Source organism: Pseudophryne corroboree, chromosome 4 (genome assembly GCF_028390025.1).
Source record: "Pseudophryne corroboree isolate aPseCor3 chromosome 4, aPseCor3.hap2, whole genome shotgun sequence".
Taxonomy (NCBI): Eukaryota; Metazoa; Chordata; class Amphibia; order Anura; family Myobatrachidae; genus Pseudophryne; species Pseudophryne corroboree.
The window spans coordinates 328,836,150-328,862,442 of record NC_086447.1 but is presented as its reverse complement, the minus strand read 5'-3'; the positions used below and the strand labels follow the sequence as shown (position 1 = coordinate 328,862,442).

Here is a 26,293-nt window from a genome sequence, read left to right as displayed (position 1 = left end):
AATTAATTGAATCCCACTCAGACCTTCCCATTGGTCCATGCACTGATACAACATATGTATTAACAACTATTAACTATTCCAAACTGCACATCCTGTCGCATGCCTGAATCATAATCTAACCTAGTATAAAACGGTCTACGGGCTTATTCAACTCTCAGTTATTCTTCTGCTAAGCTGAGGTTTCTAGGAAGACCATAAAGCAGGCTTGTTTTAAATTCTGTGGAGGCACAAGAGCATAAATTCACCCCATGAAACTAATATTTATTCTGAAAAATGAACAGTTAAACAACAACAAAACAGAAAAAATCATTCCCAGAGGACAAGTTTAGGGTTACCCATGTGCTTTGATCATGCACTAGATATGTAAATATTATATGCTGTATGCAGAGATGACTCCATGCCTGTCTGGCCAAGGGGTCCGCATCATGTGTCAGGCTGATTTCTTCTGAGTCCCGGCTCCCAGCCCTCCCAGTGATTGACATCTGATGTCACTGGGAAGCGGAGTTTAAATCTGGCGGCAGTTGGGGCATAAGACTGTGGGCGGGGCTTAAGTCTGCAGCTGCTACCAAACAATCTGTCTTCTAGGGACTGCATTGGCTGCAGCTCCTAGAAGCTAGGTAGGGCTACCATAATAGAAGGTTAGTGGGTTCACATGGGAAGCGCTTTCTCTACTATCACAGTCTGGGCTTGCAGTCCCAAGGGGAGAAAGCACGTGCCTTGCTGTGATAAACCGTGAGTGCTTCCAATCGGAGGTAACTGCCAATGCTGGTAGCAGATTTTGCTGGGGGGTGGGGATGAGGGGGACACATAATCACTGGCTATATTTTTGAATACTTTAATTTAGTTTTTTACAGTAGCTATAGTTAGTATGTTTGTGTTATTTACCCATATACTTGTATGTATTTATACTTTTTATGTGTGTTTGTGTATAATATAAGTCTGCCTGTGTATATGGAGAATTATGATTACTTTTACATAGGACAAACTATATTGGAAATTTGTAATATATAATTTAATGTTTTCTATTCTGGTTTTATTTAAGGTTTTAATACAACTAAGGGGGACATGGTGAGGTCCATATTGTACCCGAAACCCTTAAACTTCAAGCTATATAGAGATGTTAAATGGTTTTTCATATTTTTGGGATTTCTTGCCATTGTTGGCATTTTATATGCTGTGATCGTATTTGCAGACGACAAGGTAATGGAATTTTAATAATAATAATAATAATAATAATAATAAAAATATATATTTTTTTACTGAGATGTTATTTAATCGCATAATGTAATAGAACATAAACAAGATAACTAAACATACAGTATGGGTGACATACTATATATGAATCCTGTTCCATGGCTATCATTATATGTTGGTGATGTCCATAGCAACTAATACTGTATAACTGTAGATGTCATTTTGTTTAGAAAATAAATGTGAATTACTGGTCTACTATGTATCATACGTGCTTTTCTGCACCTATACCTGTAGAATTTTATTAAATGTACAGTAGCAATGGAATTACAGGGCACGCAAGAAATGGGCTTTTTCCCCACTAACCACAGTCTTACATGTTTTGCATCTGTCCAAAGAATAGAAGGAAAAGGACTTCTTATCTTATACATAATTGTTGGTTTTATACATACTTACCATCCTGAACTTATACAGCTATTCTTTTACATAAGTCACCAATTGATTATTCATTTCATTCAGTGTGAAAACATATCTTGTAATGTCTGACCAGCACTGTCTATATCTGTGGTCCTCACACATTTGTTCAACAGGACTACACATTCATTACCAGGAATATCCAAGCAATACATGTAGTATATTAAAAAGGATTAACTCTGTGAGTAGTGAAATCTAGAAGGCATGGCTGGGAGATGTGCATTCAGTTGTCTCAATAGAACAATGTGCACATTGGCTATATGGATCCCGAGATTTGTCCAGCCCCGATATGCACGATTTGCTTACACAAATCAGTTAATTTATATAAAAGAAAGCATAACCTATGTGCCTCTAATGCCTTTTTTTCACATTTAGCCCAACTGAGGCATGTGGGCCTCACGTAAACTGAAGGCAAGAATTACCAGTGAGGATTCTCTTAAGGCAGTGGTTCCCAAACTGGGTGCTGTGGCACCCTGGGGCACCACAGGACACTTGGGTTGCCACGAGTTGGTGGTCCACCCAAATCAAGTTATTTATGGTCAATGTGATAGGCAAAACTAGTTCTGGTATCTGCCAATCATAAAATACATGGATAAATAGAAGTGTATCATGTCCTCCGCCATGTAACTGAATTGAAGGATGACTGGTAAGCACAATTTACTCAATTTAACAATTTTTGCTGAATTCCTCAATGAAAAACTTTTAGCTTAGGACATTGTGATTCAAGAAAGTTTGGGAACCACTGTCTTAAGATTTGGGAAATACAGCTGAACACTGCAGTGGAACATAAATTATACAATACACTTATACAATTTTTCATGATTTCAACTCTTTGTTTTACTAATAGGTTTATGCTGGGAGAATTATCGTGATGTCCCTAGTTCTTTTGACATCTGCAATTTGCCCAATCATACCAGCTGCTCTGACTGTTGGGATTCTCTATGCCCAAAGCAGATTAAAGAAAAAGAGCATATTCTGCATCAGTCCAGACAGAATCAATATGTGCGGCCAGCTCAACCTCTTCTGCTTTGATAAAGTAAATATATCTTAGTGTTCTTTCTACATATTTAATTTCATGCTTTATGTAAATACACCTCTCCCACTGAGGAGAATAGGCTTCTAAGTAATATCGATTAGATCCACCTAAAGGAAACTTGTTTCGCCATTCGTAGGACGCTTTATTTCAGGAAAGAACTTTTTGGTCAAAATGTCATGCGCTATAGAGACTGCATCACTAAAAGGGACACTAAAGAGTACACATCCTTATTTGGAGAAAATTATGAAAATAATTATTAAAAAATAAATAAATAAATAAATAATAATAATAATAATAATAATAATAATAATAAAGTATTGGTAAATACCATAACATTTTAAATTGTGTGGATTCAAAATTATTGCAATACATATGATATACTTGAATGCTTAAACTAAATATTTGATTGATATTTATCTCATTGCCATTTTGGTTGTAACTCCAAATAGTAAAATAATTTGAAGTCATATTTACCACAGACAACCAAGAGCAAAGCTTTAAACCATTGTGATTGTTTAGATTTACACCTAGGAGATATTGCGTGGGTTTCCTCCAGGTCCTACGGTTTCCTCCCACATTCCAAAAATATACTGGTACTGTAGGTCAATTGGTTCCTGACAAAAATTAACCCCTGTGTGTGTATGTGTTTAGGGCAGACTAGATGGGCCAAGTGGTTCTTATCTGTCATCAAATCCTACGGTGTATATTTACTAAAGTGTGGGTTTTTAAAAGAGGATATGTTGCTCATAGCAACCAATTAGATTCTACATACCATATTTATCTAGCACCTTCTAAAAGATAATAGCTAGAACCTGATTGGTTGCTATGGGAAACATCTCTACTTCCAAACACCTGCACTTTAACAAATATATCCTTGCTGCACTTGCCAACCCCCAAACCCCCCCCCCCCCACCACCACCACCGCCGCTGGGATTCCACCACCAGGATCCCAGCGTCGGTGTGCTGACCGCCGGTCTCCTGACCGCCGATCACGCATACCATGCCCATACTGACATTGAGACATCACTGCTCCCTAAGAAATTAGCTGCATTAACCAGTGAATGTACTTGGTCAAGAAACATATATTAAAATGTACTCTTACTTAATCTCCCTGCTATCACGGGGTCCTAATATAAAGATGATTCTTAGTTATGCATTGGAGCTCATTTATGAGGTTTTGTATTGCATCTTATTACTGTACATAGGAACTGTTACAGGAATCAGGAATGCCTCCCATTTCTCATCATTTCAGTGTTATATCACACAAAACAAAATCTTGATTTTTTTTGGTACAGACTGTATGCTCTACAATACAGAGTATCATTGCCCATTTAGAAAGCTGCTTATGTGCAGGTGCTATATAATCATCACAAGTACATATTGCTGTGGAAAACCATGTGCAGCCCACTAAAAAAAAAGGAGTGTAGTTCATAGTTACTCACTTACAGTACTTTATGTTGCTACATTGCAAGTGGCTCAAATTCACTGGAAGAGGTAAATAAACATTAAACAAGTATTGTATTCTTAAATATATGATTTTTCCATATTTCTGCTGATGATTTAAATCAGGTATATGTACAGTTTTTTTGGCGTTGGGGTTATTGTATAATGAATTACTGCAAACTTGGGAAAGTAATTTGTAAACAAATTAAAAATTGCTTAGGTACTAATTAACTACAACTAAGTTGTTGATACTTGCTCATCTTTACAATAACATCAGATTAATCAATGTTCAACTTCAAAAGTAGCCTTTAGCTAATATTGGGCAGAATTAATTAAAAACTTGTAAGCGGAATAAAATAATACTCTTTGTGACATTAATAGAAAAGTTAATTATTAATCTATTTCTTTTGTATGTTTAATATAACTATTTTATTTAATGCTTTTAAACTATATCATTTGTTAATGTCCTCTTCACATTTTTTTCCCCCTAGACCGGCACTTTAACAGAAGATGGACTTGATTTAATGGGTGTAATTCAATCAAATGGAACATGGTAATTTTAAAGAATACTTTGTTCATCCGTTATCTTATCCACTGATTACATGATGAATTGAAAACATGATGAAATTCAAATGTTATCACTTCCGATCTCCCTTCTAAAATGACGGGAGATCGCATGGGCCAATATTAATTTGATGCCCCCTATCGCACTGATCGCGCCCATTAATGTCAGGTTTAGGTGCATAAAGCGGCTAAATCCGACTAAACTAAAGGTCGCGATCAGGAAAAGTGTCGTTTGAGCACCCAAACGGATTACTTTTCACACATTTCAGCTTGTCACCCCCGGCAGATGCGAGCTGAAATGTAGACACCGGCAGCTGATCGAGCCCGAATGGAGCTACATTTGAATATCTCTGTTCAGCACCATCTAGTGGCTGCTGGTGTCAAGAAGATTAGAATCTCTGCTTCCAAAATAGTTTCTCTGTATACTGTATCATTTTTAAAATTTATACTATATGTCTTAGGTTTTAGATATTTATTTACTGATTTTAATCTTATTATTTCAATAGTTTCCAGGATATGCTTAAACACAGCCAGATGAATGAGCTAACCTGGGGGCCCATGTTTTGTGCTATGACTAGCTGTCACTCTCTGATCATGGTTGATGGGAACTTACAAGGCGATCCTTTGGATCTGAAAATGTTTGAGGCCACTGGCTGGGTACAGTAATACAATACTACTTATGCATCATACTTGCTCATACTTTAGCTCCATATAACTATAATACTGTTTTATGAGCCCATTTAATGTTTTTTCTCTATGGCATGTGTCCAGGTGTTAGAAGATACCTGTACAGGTAGTAATGAGGAAGATTCAACCCAGAACGTTCTTCTCCGACCCGGACCAGATGCATGGATTGTAAGTACACTAAACTTGTAGAGATGTCAAGACTCCTGTATTTATAACACAAACACACACACACACACAATATATATACCCCCATCCATCCTATCTTGTTGATTGATAAAAGTGCTCAGGGTATTCTGGTTGTTCCTAAAGTTTTACATGATATAGCAGTATTCTGATATAGTAAATACAAATCCACGTGTAGTAAGAATAATGAGGGTGTAGCCGGGTACCATCACTCTATTCCTGCTGCCCAAGGTCCAGGCATAATTGGCCTTCATACAAGTCTGGTCCAGCACACTGGTTACATTGGTGCATGTTTATAAGCAACACATAACATTGCGCTGTTAATACATGCCTGTTTTAATTCTCTGCCTTTCCGAGAATAAAGAGTGAAAACCTCTCTGTAGTCAAAAAATGTGTCTTGTTAAAGTATCTAATACATGTGCTTGTTATTCCATCCTTTGCAGGATATTCAGCTACTAAAATAATGTACAATATTTTATTATATTTTTGTTTTTTTTATTATATTTTTCATAGAATACAGTAAAAGGGGTAAAAGTTTTATTCCAGTACCCGTTCTCCTCCGCCATGCAACGTATGTCCGTAATCACCGAGGTTATTGGAGAGGATGAGTTGCGTGTTTACATGAAGGGAGCTCCGGAGATGGTGGCCAGTTTTTGCCGACCAGAAACAGGTATTAAAACATATTGATGTCACTGTAGAGGACCAGAAAACATAAATACACTTATTTCCAATATAAAATATTTACAGAAATATATATTTAACAAATCTTATACTTTGATGGAACTTCTCGTATCTTAAGTAGTATTTAGTCTTACTATCTACTAATTGTAAACTATTAATAATAAGTAATAACAATGGTACTGTAGCTGAGATCATGTCCTGGATGAATACATTTTGTTAAAAGGTGTTATAACTGTTGGCACAAGAACATAGTGGCTAATGTCATTTAGCCCTACTGAAGTGAAAATAACCATCTACTTGATGTCTCTATCCGGACACAAATCTGCCTCTGGTCTGAAAAATCAAATATTAAACTTATTTCTAAAAAACAAAAAAAAAATGTAAACTTTTTTTTTTTTTAATGTCATATACAGTTCCCAAGGAGTTTTTTGATCAGCTGGAGATCTACACTTTTCAGGGCTTAAGAGTCATTGGAGTAGCATCCAAAATTCTCCAGAATGGGAATCGGGATGATTTAGAGAGTGTTGAAAGGTAAATTAAGAATAGCTGACAAATGCAAGTTGGTGTTCATCTGAGATGTGTCTATACAGGTTGAGTATCCCTTATCCAAAATGCTTGGGACCAGAGGTATTTTGGATATCGGATTTTTCCGTATTTTGGAATAATTGCATACCATAATGAGATATCATGGCAATGGGACCTAAATCTAAGCACAGAATACATTTATGTTTCATATATACCTTATACACACAGCCTGAAGGTCATTTTAGCCAATATTTTTTATAACTTTGTGCATTAAACAAAGTGTGTCTACATTCACACAATTCATTTATGTTTCATATACACCTTATATACACAGTCTGAAGGTCATTTAATACAATATTTTTAATAACTGTGTGTATTAAACAAAGTTTGTGTACATTGAGCCATCAGAAAACAAAAGTTTCACTATCTCACTCTCACTCAAAAAAGTCCGTATTTCGGAATATTCCGTATTTCGGATATTTGGATATGGGATACTCAACCTGTATTACATTGCTTATCTGTAGTTAAATATTTTATTTGTTTTTTTTCTACTGCATTTGTGTATATTATTATGATGTAATAGATTTGTTGTTTTTTTGTCAAATCTACATATAGCTAGAAAATTCTGACCTACACCTATCAGGTGTGAGCTATGAAGAGTATTTGATTAAGTTTATATACAACCATATACTCAGTTTTATACATTTCCGTACTAAGGTTATGTTATCATTTATAGATAATGATAGTATTCATAACACAATAGGATTTGTATACCCTTAGAGACTGTAGGTAATATTAAGTTTACCAATCTCCATTGCTTAGTTAGGATTTGGATCCTCCACAAACCCGTAAGCATTGTTCTTTGTTAGGTTCCACAGTGGCACTTTTGCTGCTCTTTGCAGTGGCAGTTGAGTAAGAAAATTGCTCCCATTTCCCAACTGCATATCTTACAATTCCTCTCTATGATATCTCATACCATGTGGGGCCTGTACTAACAGGTTTTGTGATAACATACAGTATATTATTTTGTGCCACTGTCCACACACACTGTGACCTTGGCAAAAATATCAACACATTTTTGCTCCCAAAATAATACAATCCCTGATAGTAAGCGCAACGGAATATATAAGAAACTGTTAATAAATAAGTAATATATAGTCTCAACACAAAATATCTGACCATTTTTTTAAAAAAACACTTGGAAATCAGATGAGCAGACCACTGCTATCTTGTGCCGATCACACAACCAAACCCCTATGAGAACCGCCTGCTCAGAGAAAACACCAAGTAATCGGATCTGTCCAATTTCTGTACATTTCCCATGTGTGTACCCAAATTGGATATGGAATCCTGTCTCTTGGTGCTCAGGTGGAGTGACAGGATTGGGCTTTGTTTGGCAAGTTTAAGATAATCAGCTACATTTTTAAAAGTCACTTGGAAATAACCCATTCTTTTCATGTTTTATTTATTACACTGAAGGGAAGATGTTGAATGTGACATGGAGCTTCTTGGTTTGCTAATATTAGAAAATCGTCTTAAACCTGAAACCAAGCCAGTCTTGGAGGAACTGAATGCAGCCAACATCAGGACTGTGATGATAACAGGTGATAATGGAGGAGAGGGACATACTTTCAGTTTACAGCATACTTTAAGTTTCCTTGTATATAAATACATAGAAAGAATCTTCCTTTCAGTTGTAATTTAAATGTAACACATAGAATGATAAGCATCTTCAGAATCAACTCAATAAGTAACAGTGTGCATTAGAGATGAGCGGGTTCACTTCCCTGGAAAGATAACTCACCTGAACTTAGGGGTTCCGAGCGGATCCGAGCCCTGACACAGCTCCTCGCACTGGGCTCGGATCCAAACACAATGTAAAATGTCCTATGCCCGGCGTTGGATCTCTAGTGCAGATTGGAGATTCTCTAGTACCTGTTTACAGTATAAGTAGAGCATATTTTCCACTTCCATTGCAGTAAGAGAACAAGCAGCTGATATGGAAATTAGCTATAGCATAATAAGCAATAATGATTACAGCTACATTCTCTGGTTTTAGGTGACAATATACAAACAGCAACAACAGTTGCCAAAAACTGTGGTATGATTCCTGAGTGCAGCAAAGTGATTCTGGTGGAAGCTCTTGGACCCAGTGACTCCTCTCCTGCGTCTGTGACCTATAAACTTCTAGAGTATCCACAGACTGGACAAAATGAAAAAGTATTTCAGGTCTTGACAACTTTTTATCTTATTTTTTTTCCTTGTTTTAGGAATTCTAGGCCTAATAAAAGATTTTGGGGGCTATTTATTTTTTCAGCATTTTCCTATACAGGTAACATCCAATCATATTTTCAGCTGATTTAAACTGATTGCAGTATGCTGAGAAAATATTAGAAAAGCTTTATGACCCTCAATAAGAGGAGAAAAGCAGAACCCAAAAAAAAGTAAATTTGCTCCTCGAAAAACTGTGTTGCAATTTATTTTTTGAGCCCATATATTGCCAAGTTAGAGGGAATAGTAAAATGTAAGCGACAGATTGAAATTGAATAATAAATAAACCCTAAGAACAAATGCTTCATAAATACTGTACATGTTGCTCTTTACCGGGCATCAGTACCATAGCAGGGCTATACTGCACTCTGTGCCCACCACACCCCTTGAGCACATGGCGTTATGAGTGGTGGGGCCATTGGAGAGCATTAGTGACGTCCACAGGTCTCTGAGCTCTGTGTGGCACAATGCACTCACACCCCTAGTTGCGACCCTGCTGGTCAGCTTACAATACCGTATATGTACGTATTTGTGATCTAGATAATTAGATTGTTATATACCAAAAAAACCTTTGAAAATTTTCACAGCGCCGTTAATATCAGCTCCACATTATAACACCGGGAAACTTTCCATGAGACAGATTCATTAAAATGATTCTATTATATCAGGCCTGGTACTTCTTGATTTTATATATAATTTCCAGACACAATATTTTAAATTTCCACACTGTCCTCCAGAGGAAACTCCCGTAGGGAAAGTCTCACAATTTTAAACACAATTCATTTTATGTTTGAATTCCAAAAAAAGCACAATGCGGTCTCTCCAGATCCAAAGAAAGTTAAAAGTTTATTTATAATCCACTATTTAGAACATCTAAAAATCTCTCCGGTTTGCAGTCAGTAATAGGCAATTACAGTTCAGTTATAAACTTTAGATCTCACCGGATCTCCAAGACACCAGCGTTTTGCCGTGTAGGTACTCCCCCTCTGTCTGGCTTTAGCTACCAGCGTTCTTTGCAATCACGGGTTACCTTCCCTACTTGTCGTCCCACCGAGCTCCATCCTGACGTGAGAGTATTAACCGCTGTAATTATTTGTATCACCGCGGCTCCTGCTCCCGGCTCACTCCTCTCATAAAACAATGACCGAAATCACTCATTAGCCGCCGACACGTTTCTACCCTCCAAACGGGTCTTTGTCAAGGCATAAGTGATTTCGGTCCGGTCACTATTTATGCAGTATCCTGGAGATCCGGTGGCCTAATTACACATAAGATCATACAGATTCAGGGCATTTCATCCATGTTCCTGGGCATTTTAAAGACATATTCCCTTTACAGAGGGAATTCCAATATAAAATATATGGACTAAAACAAACTCTCCAAAGATCTACTGTCTACTACACACACCTTAAAAAAAATTGTTTATACTAAATACTTCATACATCAAACAACTTTATGCTGATTATTTTTCCATTTGCACACCTGATTATGCAGATTCTAGGGCCCTTCATCTATGTTCCCGAATTTTAATGACCCCTGCATCCTCTCCCTTTTAGCCCCCTCCATAATCAGGATAGGCATTTTGTGCATTGAATAAAACCTCTACACAGGGTATATATAAATCATTGTCTTTCCTTCATATGTGTGCAAGGATTTCATAGTGTTCATGAAGGTGCTTTTTTAGAGAAACCACTTCATCTCGAACTCACCGTTCAAGCCATCTGGTTGTAACATTTTTAATTCATAAATCCACCGCATCTCTGCTCTTGCCAGAGATGCAACAACATCATTTTTTCTCCAGCTGCCCTTCACCTGTTCTATCGCTTTGAAATTAATTATACTGTTAAGAGAACACTTATGTTTCTCCTTACAATGTGCTGACAGACAGTGCTTATCAAATCCTTTTTTAATGTTGTTCATATGCTCTCTCATCCTAATTTTGAAGGCTCTACTCGTTCTTCCCACGTACTGTTTCATACAAACACACTGTATTAAATAGACTACATTATTTGTTTCACATGTCATGAATTGATTTATTTTATAATTTTTGTTGGTTACAGTTGATTTGAAGGTCTCTATTTTACTTCCCTCCGTCCCCTTAATGTTCTTACAGGCTCCACACATCCCGCATCTGAAAAAACCTTTAGATTTGGTTCTTGTCATCATTGTGGGAGCTGGGGCTATTGCACTGTTCACTAATAATTTTTTTAGATTTGGGGCTCTCTTATATATTACCTTTGGCTTTACTGGGAGTATTGGTCTTAAAATATCGTCACTCATCAATATTCCCCAATGCTTTTGAAGCACTCTTTCGATGCATTTATATTCTGAATTATATTTTGTTACAAAGGAAATGGAAAAATCTTCCCCTCTCTCTTTCTTTCTAGGTTGCAGCAATTCTTCTCTGTCTGTCTCTTCTATACTTTCCAATGTATTTTGCAACATAGTTGCATCATATCCCTTCTGTACAAATTGATCTTTCATTACTTCAGCTTGCTGTTTGTAAACTGTCCCTTCTGTACAGTTTCGTTTCAGACGCCGGAATTGTCTGCCAGGCACCCCTTTCAACCAACTGGGATGGTGGTTGCTATCTTTTCTTATATAAGAATTACTATCAGTTGGTTTATTATAATTCTGGGTGCATATGATCAGATCTTTGATATATACTGTTAAATCCAAGAAATTGATATCGGATTCACTTTGTACATATGTCAATACTACCCCATAGTCATTAGCATTTAATTTATCTTGAAACTTGGAAAGCAGGTCTTCTCCACCCCTCCAAACAAAGACAATATCATCTATATATCTTTGGTAGAGTACGAGACCCGCCCCCAGCTCGCTCCACACATATTGCTCCTCCCACGCATCCATGAATATATTGGCGAAACTTCGGGCGAATCTCGTACCCATCGCCGTCCCAAGGCGCTGTAGGTAGTGCATATCTTTAAAGAAAAAGTGATTATTTTTCAAAATGAAATCTATGCTTTCCAAAATAAAATCCTTTAAACGGTCATCTGTTTTCTCTTTGATAAGGGAATTTCTTACAGCTTGTATTCCCTTTTCATGCTCTATTATGGAATACAGAGACCCCACATCGGCCGTAAATAAAATATCCCCTGGTTGCCATTCCACTCCTTTTAGTTTAACAATTATATCCGTTGTATCTTTAAGATATGCACCTCCCTTACACGCCAGGGGTTGCAAATGAGAATCTATGAGCTGGGAAAGATTAGCAGTTACTGATCCAACTCCTGCCACTATTGGCCGCAAAGGCGGGTCCTCTTTATTTTTATGAATTTTAGGCAATCCATAGATTACTGGCAGAGTTGGATCGTCACTCATTAAGAATTCTTTCTCCTGTTCAGTGATAACCCCCATCCCATAATATTTGCTCACTAAGACACACAGATCATTTTTAATTCTCTCCATTGGATTCTTCTTAATCGACATATAGGTCTAATTATCAGACAGCATAAGTTTCACTTTCTCCTCATACTTTTCTGTATCCATCACCACCACCCCGCTCCCCTTATCGGCGGGCTTGATGGTGATGGATTTATTTTCCCGGAGGCTCTTCATAGCCTCTCTTTCCCTCTTAGAGAGATTGTTATTATGGGCCCCTGATTTACTTTTATAATTCTTACAAACTTTTTCCAAGTCGGCCATAACCATTTTCCCAAATGTATTAACAGCAGAACCTCTGCTATATGTGGGATTAAAGAGAGATTTTTTCTTAAACTTAGATTTGAGTTCCTCCCCCTCTTCGTTAATCTCATTAATTCTTCCCCCTTCAGAAAAGAAACGTTTAAGGGAGAGCTTCCGTAAGAATTTTTGGACATCTACAAATAAATCAAACTCTCTGGCTGAGTTAGTGGGTGCAAATTTTAACCCCTTCTTTAACACTTTTTCTTCCAGGGTCGTCAAATTGTAGGAACTAATATTATAAATTTTGGTCTCATCTACATAGTCAAATTTACTTTTACTCATTTTCAATTTGATCCGTGTTTTCAATTTCTCTCTTTGTCTTATTTTCCTTTTTGGATGGCCTCCTCTTTTCCCCCTTTTTCTACAGTGCCTATCCTCACTTATCTCCATCTTTCTGTGTACACCCCTCGCTCTCGTCTTTCTAACTCTGGATTCTGTTGACCCTCTCCTAAAAAATGATGGTGTTCTTCCCTCCATCTTTTTCTTCCCCTCTCTTCTTTCTGATTCTCTAAAGGTTTTTGTTCTAAATGATTATCCCATTGTTCATTCCTATACAATAAATTCTCTTGCTTATAATCATTCCTTTCTTTCCTGTTGTAATTAATTTCTTTATTTTTCTTATCCTTTATATATGGGGACCAGTTTCTCCTATTTTTTATCTGAGGGGACCGATTCCTTCTATCACTTTGATTTCTAGCCACCCTCTGCCCATAACCTGAAACTGGGTTTCTCTCTCTCCACTCATTCTTAGAGCCTCTCACATTTCGCTGTCTTTCGCTTCTATTACCAGAGAATGGGTGTGTTGTACTTTTATTATCAGTTATTGCCCGTTTCTCGCTAGGTCTCAAAGAGTCTGTCTCTTGTTGATTTATTGTATTTAAATAATTTAACTGTTCTATCGTCTCAAAATCTTGATGGTAACTTCCCTTTGCTAAATCATCTTTATCCCTCCAAAACTTTTTTGTTTTTTCTTTATCAGGTCTTGTTCATTCTTCTTAATTTTATCCACTATTTCCTTTTCCAACTCCTTAAAATCTGCTAATTCTCTAAACGGATTAACCAAGCTCATAAGTAATTCAATTTCTTTTTCCAACATATTCAAATTTCCTTTCCTTTCACCAATTATTAAATCCATCAGTGCAAGAGAACAAGAGTCCAAAACCCTATACCAGTCTTTTTTGAACTGTTCTGTGCCTGTATTAAAACTGGGTGTTTTCTTCATTCGTAAACCCAGAGGAATCAAATTCTGAGCAGTGTATGTTTCCAAAGTAAAAACCTCCCACCACAAACTGCTTTCTTTAAGTAGAAGTTTTTGTAATTTCTTCATAATTCCTTCCAAATCACCGTCTATATCATTCTGTGATCTTTTCCTAAGCGCTTTTAACGATTTTCTTTGGAAAGCACAGCTGGAATCGTTAAAAGTGCTTAGAAAAAAGATCTTTGCTTTTATAATATAATATTGGTGTTCAGCTGAATAAGATCTTTTTGAGCTGCTAAAAGAGAATGTTCAGCTTTAGAGAAGAAAGAAGGACTATGATAAAAACTGTTTTCTTGTCACAGAATGAATCACAGAATGATATAGACGGTGATTTAGAAGGAATTATGAAGAAATTACAAAAACTTCTACTTAAAGAAAGCAGTTTGTGGTGGGAGGTTTTTACTTTGGAAACATACACTGCTCAGAATTTGATACCTCGGGGTTTACAAATGAAGAAAACACCCAGTTCTAATTAGTGATGAGCGAGGTTCGGTTTTACTCGGTTTTACTCGGTTTTACTCGGTTCTCAAAACGGCATCTTATTGGCTATCCAAAACACGTGACATCCGAGAGCCAATAAGATGCTGTTTTGAGAACCGAGTAAAACCGAGTAAAACCGAGTAAAACCGAATCCGCTCATCACTAGTTTTAATACAGGCACAGAACAGTTCAAAAAAGACTGGTATAGGGTTTTGGACTCTTGTTCTCTTGCACTGATGGATTTAATAATTGGTGAAAGGAAAGGAAATTTTAATATGTTGGAAAAAGAAATTGAATTACTTATGAGCTTGGTTAATCCGTTTAGAGAATTAGCAGATTTTAAGGAGTTGGAAAAGGAAATAGTGGATAAAATTAAGAAGAATGAACAAGACCTGATAAAGAAAAAACAAAAAAAGTTTTGGAGGGATAAAGATGATTTAGCAAAGGGAAGTTACCATCAAGATTTTGAGACGATAGAACAGTTAAATGATTTAAATACAATAAATCAACAAGAGACAGACTCTTTGAGACCTAGCGAGAAACGGGCAATAACTGATAATAAAAGTACAACACACCCATTCTCTGGTAATAGAAGCGAAAGACAGCGAAATGTGAGAGGCTCTAAGAATGAGTGGAGAGAGAGAAACCCAGTTTCAGGTTATGGGCAGAGGGTGGCTAGAAATCAAAGTGATAGAAGGAATCGGTCCCCTCAGATAAAAAATAGGAGAAACTGGTCCCCATATATAAAGGATAAGAAAAATAAAGAAATTAATTACAACAGGAAAGAAAGGAATGATTATAAGCAAGAGAATTTATTGTATAGGAATGAACGATGGGATAATCATTTAGAACAAAAACCTTTAGAGAATCAGAAAGAAGAGAGGGGAAGAAATAGATGGAGGGAAGAACACCGTAATTTTTTAGGAGAGGGTCAACAGAATCCAGAGTTAGAAAGACGAGATCGAGAGGTGTACACAGAAAGGTGGAGATAAGTGAGGATAGGCCCTGTAGAAAAAGGGGGAAAAGAGGAGGCCATCCAAAAAGGAAAATAAGACAAAGAGAGAAATTTAAAACAGGGATCAAATTGAAAACGAGTAAAAGTAAAGTTGACTATGTAGATGAGACCAAAACTTATAATATTGGTTCCTACAATTTGACAACCCTGGAAGAAAAAGTGTTAAAGAAGGGGTTAATATTTGCACCCACTAACTCAGCCAGAGAGTTTGATTTATTTGTAGATGTCCAAAAATTCTTACGGAAGCTCTCCCTTAAACGTTTCTTTTCTGAAGGGGGAAGAAATAATGAGATTAACGAAGAGGGGGAGGAACCCAAATCTAAGTTTAAGAAAAAATCTCTCTTTAATCCCACATATAGCAGAGGTTCTGCTGTTAATACATTTGGGAAAATGGTTATGGCCGACTTGGACAAAGTTTGTTAGAATTATAAAAGTAAATCAGGGGCCCATAATAACAATCTCTCTAAGAGGGAAAGAGAGGCTATGAAGAGCCTCCAGGAAAATAAATCCATCACCATCAAGCCCACCAATAAGAGGGGCGGGGTGGTGGTGATGGATACAGAAAAGTATGAGGAGAAAGTGAAACTTATGCTGTCTGATAAAGAGACCTATATGTCGATTAAGAAGAATCCAATAGAGAGAATTAAAAATGATCTGTGTGTCTTAGTGAGCAAATATTATGGGATGGGTGTTATCACTGAACAGGAGAAAGAATTCTTAATGAGTGACGATTCAACTCTGCCAGTAATCTATGGATTGCCTAAAATTCATAAAAATAAAGAGGACCCGCCTTTGCGGCCAATAGTGGCAGGAGTTGGATCAGTAACTGCTAATCTTTCCCAGCTCATAGATTCTCATTTGCAACCCCTGGCGTGTAAGGGAGGTGCATATCTTAAAGATACAACGGATATAATTGTTAAACTAAAAGCAGTGGAATGGCAACCAGGGGATATTTTATTTACGGCCGATGTGGGGTCTCTGTATTCCATAATAGAGCATGAAAAGGGAATACAAGCTGTAAGAAATTCCCTTATCAAAGAGAAAACAGATGACCGTTTAAAGGATTTTATTTTGGAAAGCATAGATTTCATTTTGAAAAATAATCACTTTTTCTTTAAAGATATGCACTACCTACAGCGCCTTGGGACGAAAGATGGGTACGAGACTCGCCCCCAGTTTCGCCAATATATTCATGGATGCGTGGGAGGAGCAATATGTGTGGAGCGAGCTGGGGGCGGGTCTCGTACTCTACCAAAGATATATAGATGATATTGTCTTTGTTTGGAGGGGTGGAGAAGACCTGCTTTCCAAGTTTCAAGATAAATTAAATGCTAATGACTATGGGGTAGTATTGACATATGTACAAAGTGAATCCGATATCAATTTCTTGGATTTAACAGTATATATCAAAGATCTGATCATATGCACCCAGAATTATAATAAACCAACTGATAGTAATTCTTATATAAGAAAAGATAGCAACCACCATCCCAGTTGGTTGAGAGGGGTGCCTGGCAGACAATTCCTGCGTTTGAAACGAAACTGTACAGAAGGGACAGTTTACAAACAGCAAGCTGAAGTAATGAAAGATCAATTTGTACAGAAGGGATATGATGCAACTATGTTGCAAAATACATTGGAAAGTATAGAAGAGACAGACAGAGAAGAATTGCTGCAACCTAGAAAGAAAGAGAGAGGGGAAGATTTTTCCATTTCCTTTGTAACAAAATATAATTCAGAATATAAATGCATCGAAAGAGTGCTTCAAAAGCATTGGGGAATATTGATGAGTGACGATATTTTAAGACCAATACTCCCAGTAAAGCCAAAGGTAATATATAAGAGAGCCCCAAATCTAAAAAAATTATTAGTGAATAGTGCAATAGCCCCAGCTCCCACAATGATGACAAGAACCAAATCTAAAGGTTTTTTCAGATGCGGGATGTGTGGAGCCTGTAAGAACATTAAGGGGATGGAGGGAAGTAAAATAGAGACCTTCAAATCAACTGTAACCAACAAAAATTATAAAATAAATCAATTCATGACATGTGAAACAAATAATGTAGTCTATTTAATACAGTGTGTTTGTATGAAACAGTACGTGGGAAGAACGAGTAGAGCCTTCAAAATTAGGATGAGAGAGCATATGAACAACATTAAAAAAGGATTTGATAAGCACTGTCTGTCAGCACATTGTAAGGAGAAACATAAGTGTTCTCTTAACAGTATAATTAATTTCAAAGCGATAGAACAGGTGAAGGGCAGCTGGAGAAAAAATGATGTTGTCGCATCTCTGGCAAGAGCTGAGATGCGGTGGATTTATGAATTAAAAATGTTACAACCAGATGGCTTGAACGGTGAGTTCGAGATGAAGTAGTTTCTCTAAAAAAGCACCTTCATGAACACTATGAAATCCTTGCACACATATGAAGGAAAGACAATGGGGTATATTTACTAAGCTCCCGATTTTGACCGAGATGCCGTTTTTTCATCAAAGTGTCATCTCGGTCAATCTCGGTCATTTACTAAACACTAATCACGGCAGTGATGAGGGCATTCGTAATTTTTTGCTAGTTCAGGTAAAAAATTACGAATGAATACACCATCGGTCAAATTACGCCTGTTTAGATACGAATCTCGGTCATTTACTAAGCAAAAAAACACAAAACACTGCCGTGAATAATTACAATTCGCAAAAAAGTCCTAAAAAAAAACAGACCTGCTTTTTTTTTTCGTGATTTGAGATGCATGCAGGGATCCATGAGATCCGTGCATGTATATCAATGGGAAGTGGTGGGAAAGTGCTTTTTGTTGTTAAAAAAAATGCGTGGGGTCCCCCCTCCTAAGCATAACCAGCCTCGGGCTCTTTGAGCCGATCCTGGTTGCAGAAATATGGGGGAAAAAATGACAGGGGTTCCCCCATATTTAAGCAACCAGCATCGGGCTCTGCGCCTGGTCCTGGTCCCAAAAATACGGGGGACAAAAAGAGTAGGGGTCCCCCGTATTTTTAAAACCAGCACCGGGCTCCACTAGCTGGACAGATAATGCCACAGCCGGGGGTCACTTTTATACAGCGCCCTGCGGCCGTGGCATCAAAAATCCAACTAGTCACCCCTGGCCGGGGTACCCTGGGGGAGTGGGGACCCCCTCAATCAAGGGGTCCCCCCCCCCCAGCCACCCAAGGGCCAGGGGTGAAGCCCGAGGCTGTCCCCCCCCATCCAATGGGCTGCGGATGGGAGGGCTGATAGCCTTTGTTGAAAAATAAAAGATATTGTTTTTAGTAGCAGTACTACAAGTCCCAGCAAGCCTCCCCCGCATGCTGGTACTTGGAGAACCACAAGTACCAGCATGCGGCGGAAAAACTGGCCCGCTGGTACCTGTAGTACTACCACTAAAAAAATACCCAAAAAAACACAAGACACACACACCGTGAAAGTATAATTTTATTACATACACACATACATACATACTTACCTTATGTTCTCACGCAGGTCGGTCCTCTTGTCCAGTAGAATCCAAGGGGTACCTGTTGAAGAAATTCTACTCACCAGATCCAGTGGTCCAGGCTCCTCGTCAAATCCAGGCATAATCCACGTACTTGAATAAAACAAAAAAACGCTTGCCCGACCACGAACTGAAAGGTGACCCATGTTTGCACATGGGTCACCTTTCCCCGAATGCCAGAAACCCACTTTGCCTTCTGGCTAAGTGGGTTTCTTCAGCCAATCAGGGAGTGCCACGTTGTAGCACTCTCCTGATCAGCTGTGTGCTCCTGTCTTCACTGACAGGCGGCACACGGCAGTGTTACAATGTAGCGCCTATGCGCTACATTGTAACCAATGATGGGAACTTTCTGCTCAGCGGTGACGTCACTTTAGGTCAACCGCAGGGCAGAAAGTTCCCAGCATTGGTTACAATGTAGCGCATAGGCGCTACATTGTAACACTGCCGTGTGCCGCCTGTCACTCAGTACAGGAGCACACAGCCGATCAGGAGAGTGCTACAACGTGGCACTCCCTGATTGGCTGAAGAAACCCACTTAGCCAGAAGGCAAAGTGGGTTTCTGGCATTCGGGGAAAGGTGACCCATGTGCAAACATGGGTCACCTTTCAGTTCATGGTCGGGCATGCGTTTTTTTGTTTTATTCAAGTACGTGGATTATGCCTGGATTTGACGAGGAGCCTGGACCACGGGATCTGGTGAGTAGAATTTCTTCAACAGGTACCCCTTGGATTCTACTGGACAAGAGGACCGACCTGCGTGAGAACATAAGGTAAGTATGTATGTATGTGTGTATGTAATAAAATTATACTTTCACGGTGTGTGTGTCTTGTGTTTTTTTGGGTATTTTTTTAGTGGTAGTACTACAGGTACCAGCGGGCCAGTTTTTCCGCCGCATGCTGGTACTTGTGGTTCTCCAAGTACCAGCATGCGGGGGAGGCTTGCTGGGACTTGTAGTACTGCTACTAAAAACAATATCTTTTATTTTTCAACAAAGGCTATCAGCCCTCCCATCCGCAGCCCATTGGATGGGGGGGGACAGCCTCGGGCTTCACCCCTGGCCCTTGGGTGGCTGGGGGGGGGGACCCCTTGATTGAGGGGGTCCCCACTCCCCCAGGGTACCCCGGCCAGGGGTGACTAGTTGGATTTTTGATGCCACGGCCGCAGGGCACTATATAAAAGTGACCCCCGGCTGTGGCATTATCTGTCCAGCTAGTGGAGCCCGGTGCTGGTTTTAAAAATACGGGGGACCCCTACTCTTTTTGTCCCCCGTATTTTTGGGACCAGGACCAGGCGCAGAGCCCGATGCTGGTTGCTTAAATATGGGGGAACCCCTGTCATTTTTTCCCCCATATTTCTGCAACCAGGATCGGCTCAAAGAGCCCGAGGCTGGTTATGCTTAGGAGGGGGGACCCCACGCATTTTTTTTATAAAAATTACATTGTTTACTTTAAAAAAAAAACAAAAAAAAACCCAGCACGGATCACACAAATCCGGCCGAGATTGATTGTAAAAAAAAACGGCAGTGTTTTGCTAATCACTGCCGTAAAATTAGGTAAAAAAACACGAATGACATCGACATCGGAAGCAAAGAAAAACACGAATACGACAGCTTAGTAAATTAGTCGTAATCCATTCAAAAAGTTGCAGTTTTACACTGTCGATGTCATTCGTGATTGAACTTTGACCTTTTTTCGGAAATTACGAATCTTAGTAAATAAACCCCAATGATTTATATATACCCTGTGTAGAGGTTTTATTCAATGCACAAAATGCCTATCCTGATTAGGGAGGGGGCTAAAAGGGAGAGGATGCAGGGGTCATTAAAATTCGGGAACATAGATGAAGGGCCCGAGAATCTGCATAATCAGGTGTGCAAATGGAAAAATAATCAGCATAAAGTTGTTTGATGTATGAAGTATTTAGTATAAACAAATTTTTTTTAAGGTGTGTGTAGTAGAAAGTAGATATTTCGAGGATTTGTTTTAGTCCGTATATTTTATATTGGAATTCCCTCTGTAAAGGGAATATGTCTTTAAAATGCACAGGAACATGGATGAAATGCCCTGAATCTGTATGATCTTATGTGTAATTAGGCCACCGGATCTCCAGGATACTGCATAAATAGTGACCGGACCGAAATCATTTATGCCTTGACAAAGACCCGTTTGGAGGGTAGAAACGCGTCGGCGGCTAATGAGTGATTTCGATCATTGTTTTATGAGAGGAGTGAGCCGGGAGCAGGAGCCGCGGTGATACAAATAATTACAGCGGTTAATACTCTCACGTCAGGACGGAGCTCGGTGGGACGAAAGTAGGTAAGCTAACCCGTGATTGCAAAGAACGCCTGGTAGCTAAAGCCAGACAGAGGGGGAGTACCTACACGGCAAAACGCTGGTGTCCTGGAGGTCCGGTGAGATCTAAAGTTTATAACCGAACTGTAATTGCCTATTACTGCCTGCAAACCGGAGAGATTTTTAGATGTTCTTAATAGTAGATTATAAATAAACTTTTAACTTTCTTTGGATCTGGAGAGACCGCATTGTGCTTTTTTTGGAATTCAAACATAAAATGAATTGTGTTTAAAATTGTGAGACTTTCCCTACGGGAGTTTCCTCTGGAGGACAGTGTGGAAATTTAAAATATTGTGTCTGGAAATTATATATAAAATCAAGAAGTACCAGGCCTGATATAATAGAATCATTTTAATGAATCTGTCTCATGGAAAGTTTCCTGGTGTTATAATGTGGAGCTGATTTTAACGGCGCTGTGAAAATTTTCAAAGGTTTTTCTGTGTGGAGTTTGCGTTTGCTGATTAGCTGATCAGTTTTCTTTGGAAAGCACAGCTGGAATCGTTAAAAGCGCTTAGGAAAAGATCTTTGGTTTAGAGCATAGGTTCTCAAACTCGGTCCTCAGGACCCCACACAGTGCATGTTTTGCAGGTCTTCTCACAGAATTGCAAGTGAATAATTAGCTGCACCTGTGGGCCTTTTAAAATGTGTCAGTGAGTAATTAATACACCTGTGCACCTGCTGGGTTACCTGCAAAACATGCACTGTGTGGGGTCCTGAGGACCGAGTTTGAGAACCTCTGCTTTAGAGTATACATTGTTATATAATTGGCAGATAATACATAACTGAAGCTACTGCATAAGAACATACTTGTTTATGCTGTGCTCGTTGCTTAGTTTTATGTGTTAAATGAAAATAGAAATGTATGTGTCTCTTTAATCACAAACTATACCTGTTAAATGTTCTCATATACCTTCAACAGTGTCTGGTTGATTAATTTACTGTATCATGATTCCATAGTAAATATAAAATAATTTACTGATAACAGGATATTTCCATCAATATTGAAGAAATATTGGATGCCAAAAAACAGACCAGGGATTATCATTTTTCTATGAGTGGGAAAACGTACGAAAATCTGGAGAAACACTTTGAGGATTTATTGCCAAAAGTAAGTGAAGTTATATTTATGCCCTAGTACCTCCATCTTGGCTTCCCTGCTCTCCAGTCACAACCTCCTTGTCTTCAGCATTGCCGTACCGTATGCTCACCCCCTTCCCCCACACTATTATTTTCACAATTACAAAGCATAAAATATTTGTGGGTACTGTCAGTATATAGGCCCTCATTCCGAGTTGTTCGCTCGGTATTTTTCATCGCATCGCAGTGAGAATTCTCTTAGTGCGCATGCGTAATGTTCGCACTGCGCATGCGCCAAGTAACTTTACTATGAAGAAAGTAATTTTACTCACGGCTTTTTCATCGCTCCGGCGATCGCATTGTGATTGACAGGAAATGGGTGTTACTGGGCGGATGTATGGCGTTTTATGGGCGTGTGGCTGAAAACGCTACCGTTTCCGGAAAAAACGCAGGCGTGTCTGGAGAAACGGTGGGAGTGCTTGGCCGAACGCTGGGTGTGTTTCTGACGTCAGCCGGGACCGAAAAGCACTGAACTGATCGTACAGGCAGAGTAAGTCTGGAGTTACTCAGAAACTGCTAACTCGTTTTTGATCGCAAAAATGCGCATACATCGGTCGCACATTTAAGAAGTTTAGATTCACTCCCAGTAGGCGGCGGCTTAGCGTGTGTAACTCTGCTGAAATCGCCTTGCGAGCGAACAACTCGGAATGAGGGCCCTAACACAGTAGTTTTGTTTTAATTACATACTGATCTGCCATTTCTATGCAGCTATGCTCCCACTGAGCTCATTTGTCATAGTTGTTGTTATCTGTGTTCTGCTGCTGGACCCACAGAGCTCAACTCCATGTCCATCTCTGCTTGTCTGCTGGTCCCACTTAGCACAACTGTCTTGGCCGTTATATCCCTTCAGTTGCCACGTGAGCTCAACTGAAATTTCTGTTGCTATCTCCGTGTGACTGCTGGACATACTGAGCACGACTGTCAGTACCTGGATCATGTGCCAAGTCTGCTCTGTTGATCTAAACCAGGGACAATAAAGTAACCTTCACCTCCTCAATTAGCATGCATTGGGAATGTCAAGGTTCACTATGTCAACATCCATAACAGAGACATCAGAATGTTGACATCTGGAAAATGCCGACATGGGTAAAATATTGACATACACTACAACATATGAACATAGTGAAAATGTCAACATTAGGGTTAGAGGTTATGGTTAGAGTTAGTGTTAGGGATATCTTAAAAATGGATTGTCAACATTGTGACCTTGTTTGCATTTAATCAGTGTTAACTTGTTGAATGTCAACATGCTGCATGCAACATGATAAACGTGTTGTCTGTCGACAGTATCACACTGTCGACATTTTATGAATTACATTCTTATGAATGTCAACATGGTCACTTCCATTGCTCTGCACAACTTGGATGGATTTTTCCTGCCCTCTTTTTTTTCGTTTACTACCCTAATTAATCCACATTTATCCACACCTCTTACTGTACATCACTCCACAATGCATATACTCAATTTACCTTCTCTCTTTCTCCTACTCATTTTCACAATAGTCCACTCCAAGCTCCTCTTCTCTGACATCCTATTTTTCCCTCATCTATTATTTTGCCTTCATTACTCTCCTGCTCACTTACCTGTGCACACCACACTCACAAGCCTACAGTACATTAGCAGAAACAACCTCACACCCACAAATTATCCTCTCATGCCCTCTTTCTCTCCTTGGTGGTCATTCCAAGTTGTTCGCTTGGTAATTTTCTTCGCATCGCAGCGATTTTCCGCTTATTGCGCATGCGCAATGTTCGCACTGCGACTGCGCCAAGTAAATTTGCTATGAAGATTGGTATTTTACTCACGGCATTACGATGTTTTTTCTTCGTTCTGGAGATCGGAGTGTGATTGACAGGAAGTGGGTGTTTCTGAGCGGAAACTGGCCGTTTTATGGGAGTGTGTGAAAAAACGCTGCCGTTTCTGGGAAAAACGTGGGAGTGGCTGGAGAAACGGAGGAGTGTCTGGGCGAACGCTGGGTGTGTTTGTGACGTCAAAACAGGAACGCCAAGCACTGAACTGATCCCACTGGAAGAGTAAGTCTCGAGCTACTCAGAAACTGCACAGAGAAGTCTTTTCGCAATATTGCGAATCTTTCGTTCGCAATTTTGAAAAGCTAAGATTCACTCCCAGTAGGCGGCGGCTTAGCGTGTGCAATGCTGCTAAAAGCAGCTTGCGAGCGAACAACTCGGAATCACCCCCCTTGTTCCTTCTCATGGCCACTAACTGTATTTGCCATTATCTTATGTTAAATCCTACACTCCACCCCCTCCTTTAACGCAACTTCAGCAGTACACAATCCACACTGGGTTCATTCTCTCCAGTAACCAAATACAAGGTCTCTGCTCTTCTGTCATCATCTCGCCCTAAAGTCTGTCTCCTTAACCCAATTCCCTGCAGGCTTTCCTGCTCCCAATCCCCACCTCTAGCTCTTTTCTTGAATCTGTTCCTCTTTACTCTTATATTCTTTTTTAAACACACTTGTCTCAGTAATCTAAAGAAACCATCCCTTAACAAAGATACTCTCTCTTAATACCTCCTGATTTTCCTCCTCTCACTCCCAAGCAACTTGAAAAAATAGTGAACAGCCATTCTCTACACTCAGCAGTTGGGCATTACACTGGCAGTGGTCTAAGGGGGTAACTCAGACCTGATTGCTGCTGTGCATTGGTGATCAAGTCCTAACTGCGCATGCATATGCACTGCAATGCCATGCGCGTCAGACAAAAACAACGGGCATCGCTGGTCAGCGACGAGATGGTGCGAAAAATTCGAACGCATGGGTGTCCGCAAGGAGATTGATAGGAGGAAGCCATTTGTGGGTGGCAACTGATCACTTACAGGGAGTGTCTGGAAAGATACAGGCATGTCCAAGCATTTTCAGGGAGTGTGTCTGATGTCAGCTTCGGCCCCAATCAGCCTCTTCACATCGCACTGTAGGAGTAAGTCCTGGGCTGTGCATAGACTGCACAAAGGGGATTTTTGCAGCTCTGCATACACATAGGATCACACACTTGCATGGTGAATTTACAATCCACCTGGAGGCGGCGACTATCTGAACGCAGGAAAGCAAACTTTGCAGCACAGCGATCAGGTTTGAATCAGCCCCTACTGTATATGCAGCAGAGTATTTGGGTCACTCACTTCTCCATACTCATCCTGTCCTAAACCTTTCATGTTTTTTTAATACTAAAATGACCTTATTCTTCTTAATACTACCCTTTATGTTCATGCATTCATTTTATGTGTCTTGTGTGGCCCTGTTTTCTGTATGTCCTGTTTTCCCTACTGTCCAACTCCGTGGGAACCCTGTGGCAAATTAATTATACCAATATTATATAGATTAGGTAACTTAATAGATAATATTGGGGAAAGAGGGTCTGGACTGCACACCCTAGCTTCTTATAATGGGATGTGTTACCTAGATGTGACTTACAGTAATACAACAACATAGAAAAAAGAGAGCAGGTGCACCATACAACTTAATTGATAACCCTGACATGGTAAACTGCATCATATGAGCAATATGTACCATCACAATATGTGGCAATGCATAATACTTCTTTCCACAGGGGCATAATAAATAGATCCACCCACACTGTGGTATAGGTGGTAATTGCTCCATAATGTTTACAATAGTGCAGCATGTAATCCCCATAAAAAAAAATCCATTATTATTGCTATAACAATTAATACACTAGTTATGAGGCACTGAAACACATGAGGGCTGGACTGAGAGAAAAATAGGCATCCACCTATGCTTGCATAATATTTTATGGATACCACC

At 39.2% G+C, this 26,293-nt stretch overlaps 1 protein-coding gene across 1 annotated transcript in view; it reads left to right on the top strand.

Annotated features, from left to right (window-relative positions):
• The window catches only part of LOC134910902 (probable cation-transporting ATPase 13A4), a 104,434-nt gene that overhangs the window by 35,683 nt on the left and 42,458 nt on the right, over positions 1 to 26,293 (top strand). The window contains exons 11-20 of the mRNA XM_063919290.1: positions 1,043 to 1,200; positions 2,513 to 2,701; positions 4,636 to 4,697; positions 5,215 to 5,365; positions 5,480 to 5,563; positions 6,092 to 6,248; positions 6,673 to 6,790; positions 8,264 to 8,388; positions 8,844 to 9,004; positions 22,357 to 22,479. Coding sequence (XP_063775360.1) covers positions 1,043 to 1,200; positions 2,513 to 2,701; positions 4,636 to 4,697; positions 5,215 to 5,365; positions 5,480 to 5,563; positions 6,092 to 6,248; positions 6,673 to 6,790; positions 8,264 to 8,388; positions 8,844 to 9,004; positions 22,357 to 22,479 — 1,328 coding nt within the window. The remainder of the gene's footprint in view (positions 1 to 1,042; positions 1,201 to 2,512; positions 2,702 to 4,635; positions 4,698 to 5,214; positions 5,366 to 5,479; positions 5,564 to 6,091; positions 6,249 to 6,672; positions 6,791 to 8,263; positions 8,389 to 8,843; positions 9,005 to 22,356; positions 22,480 to 26,293) is intronic.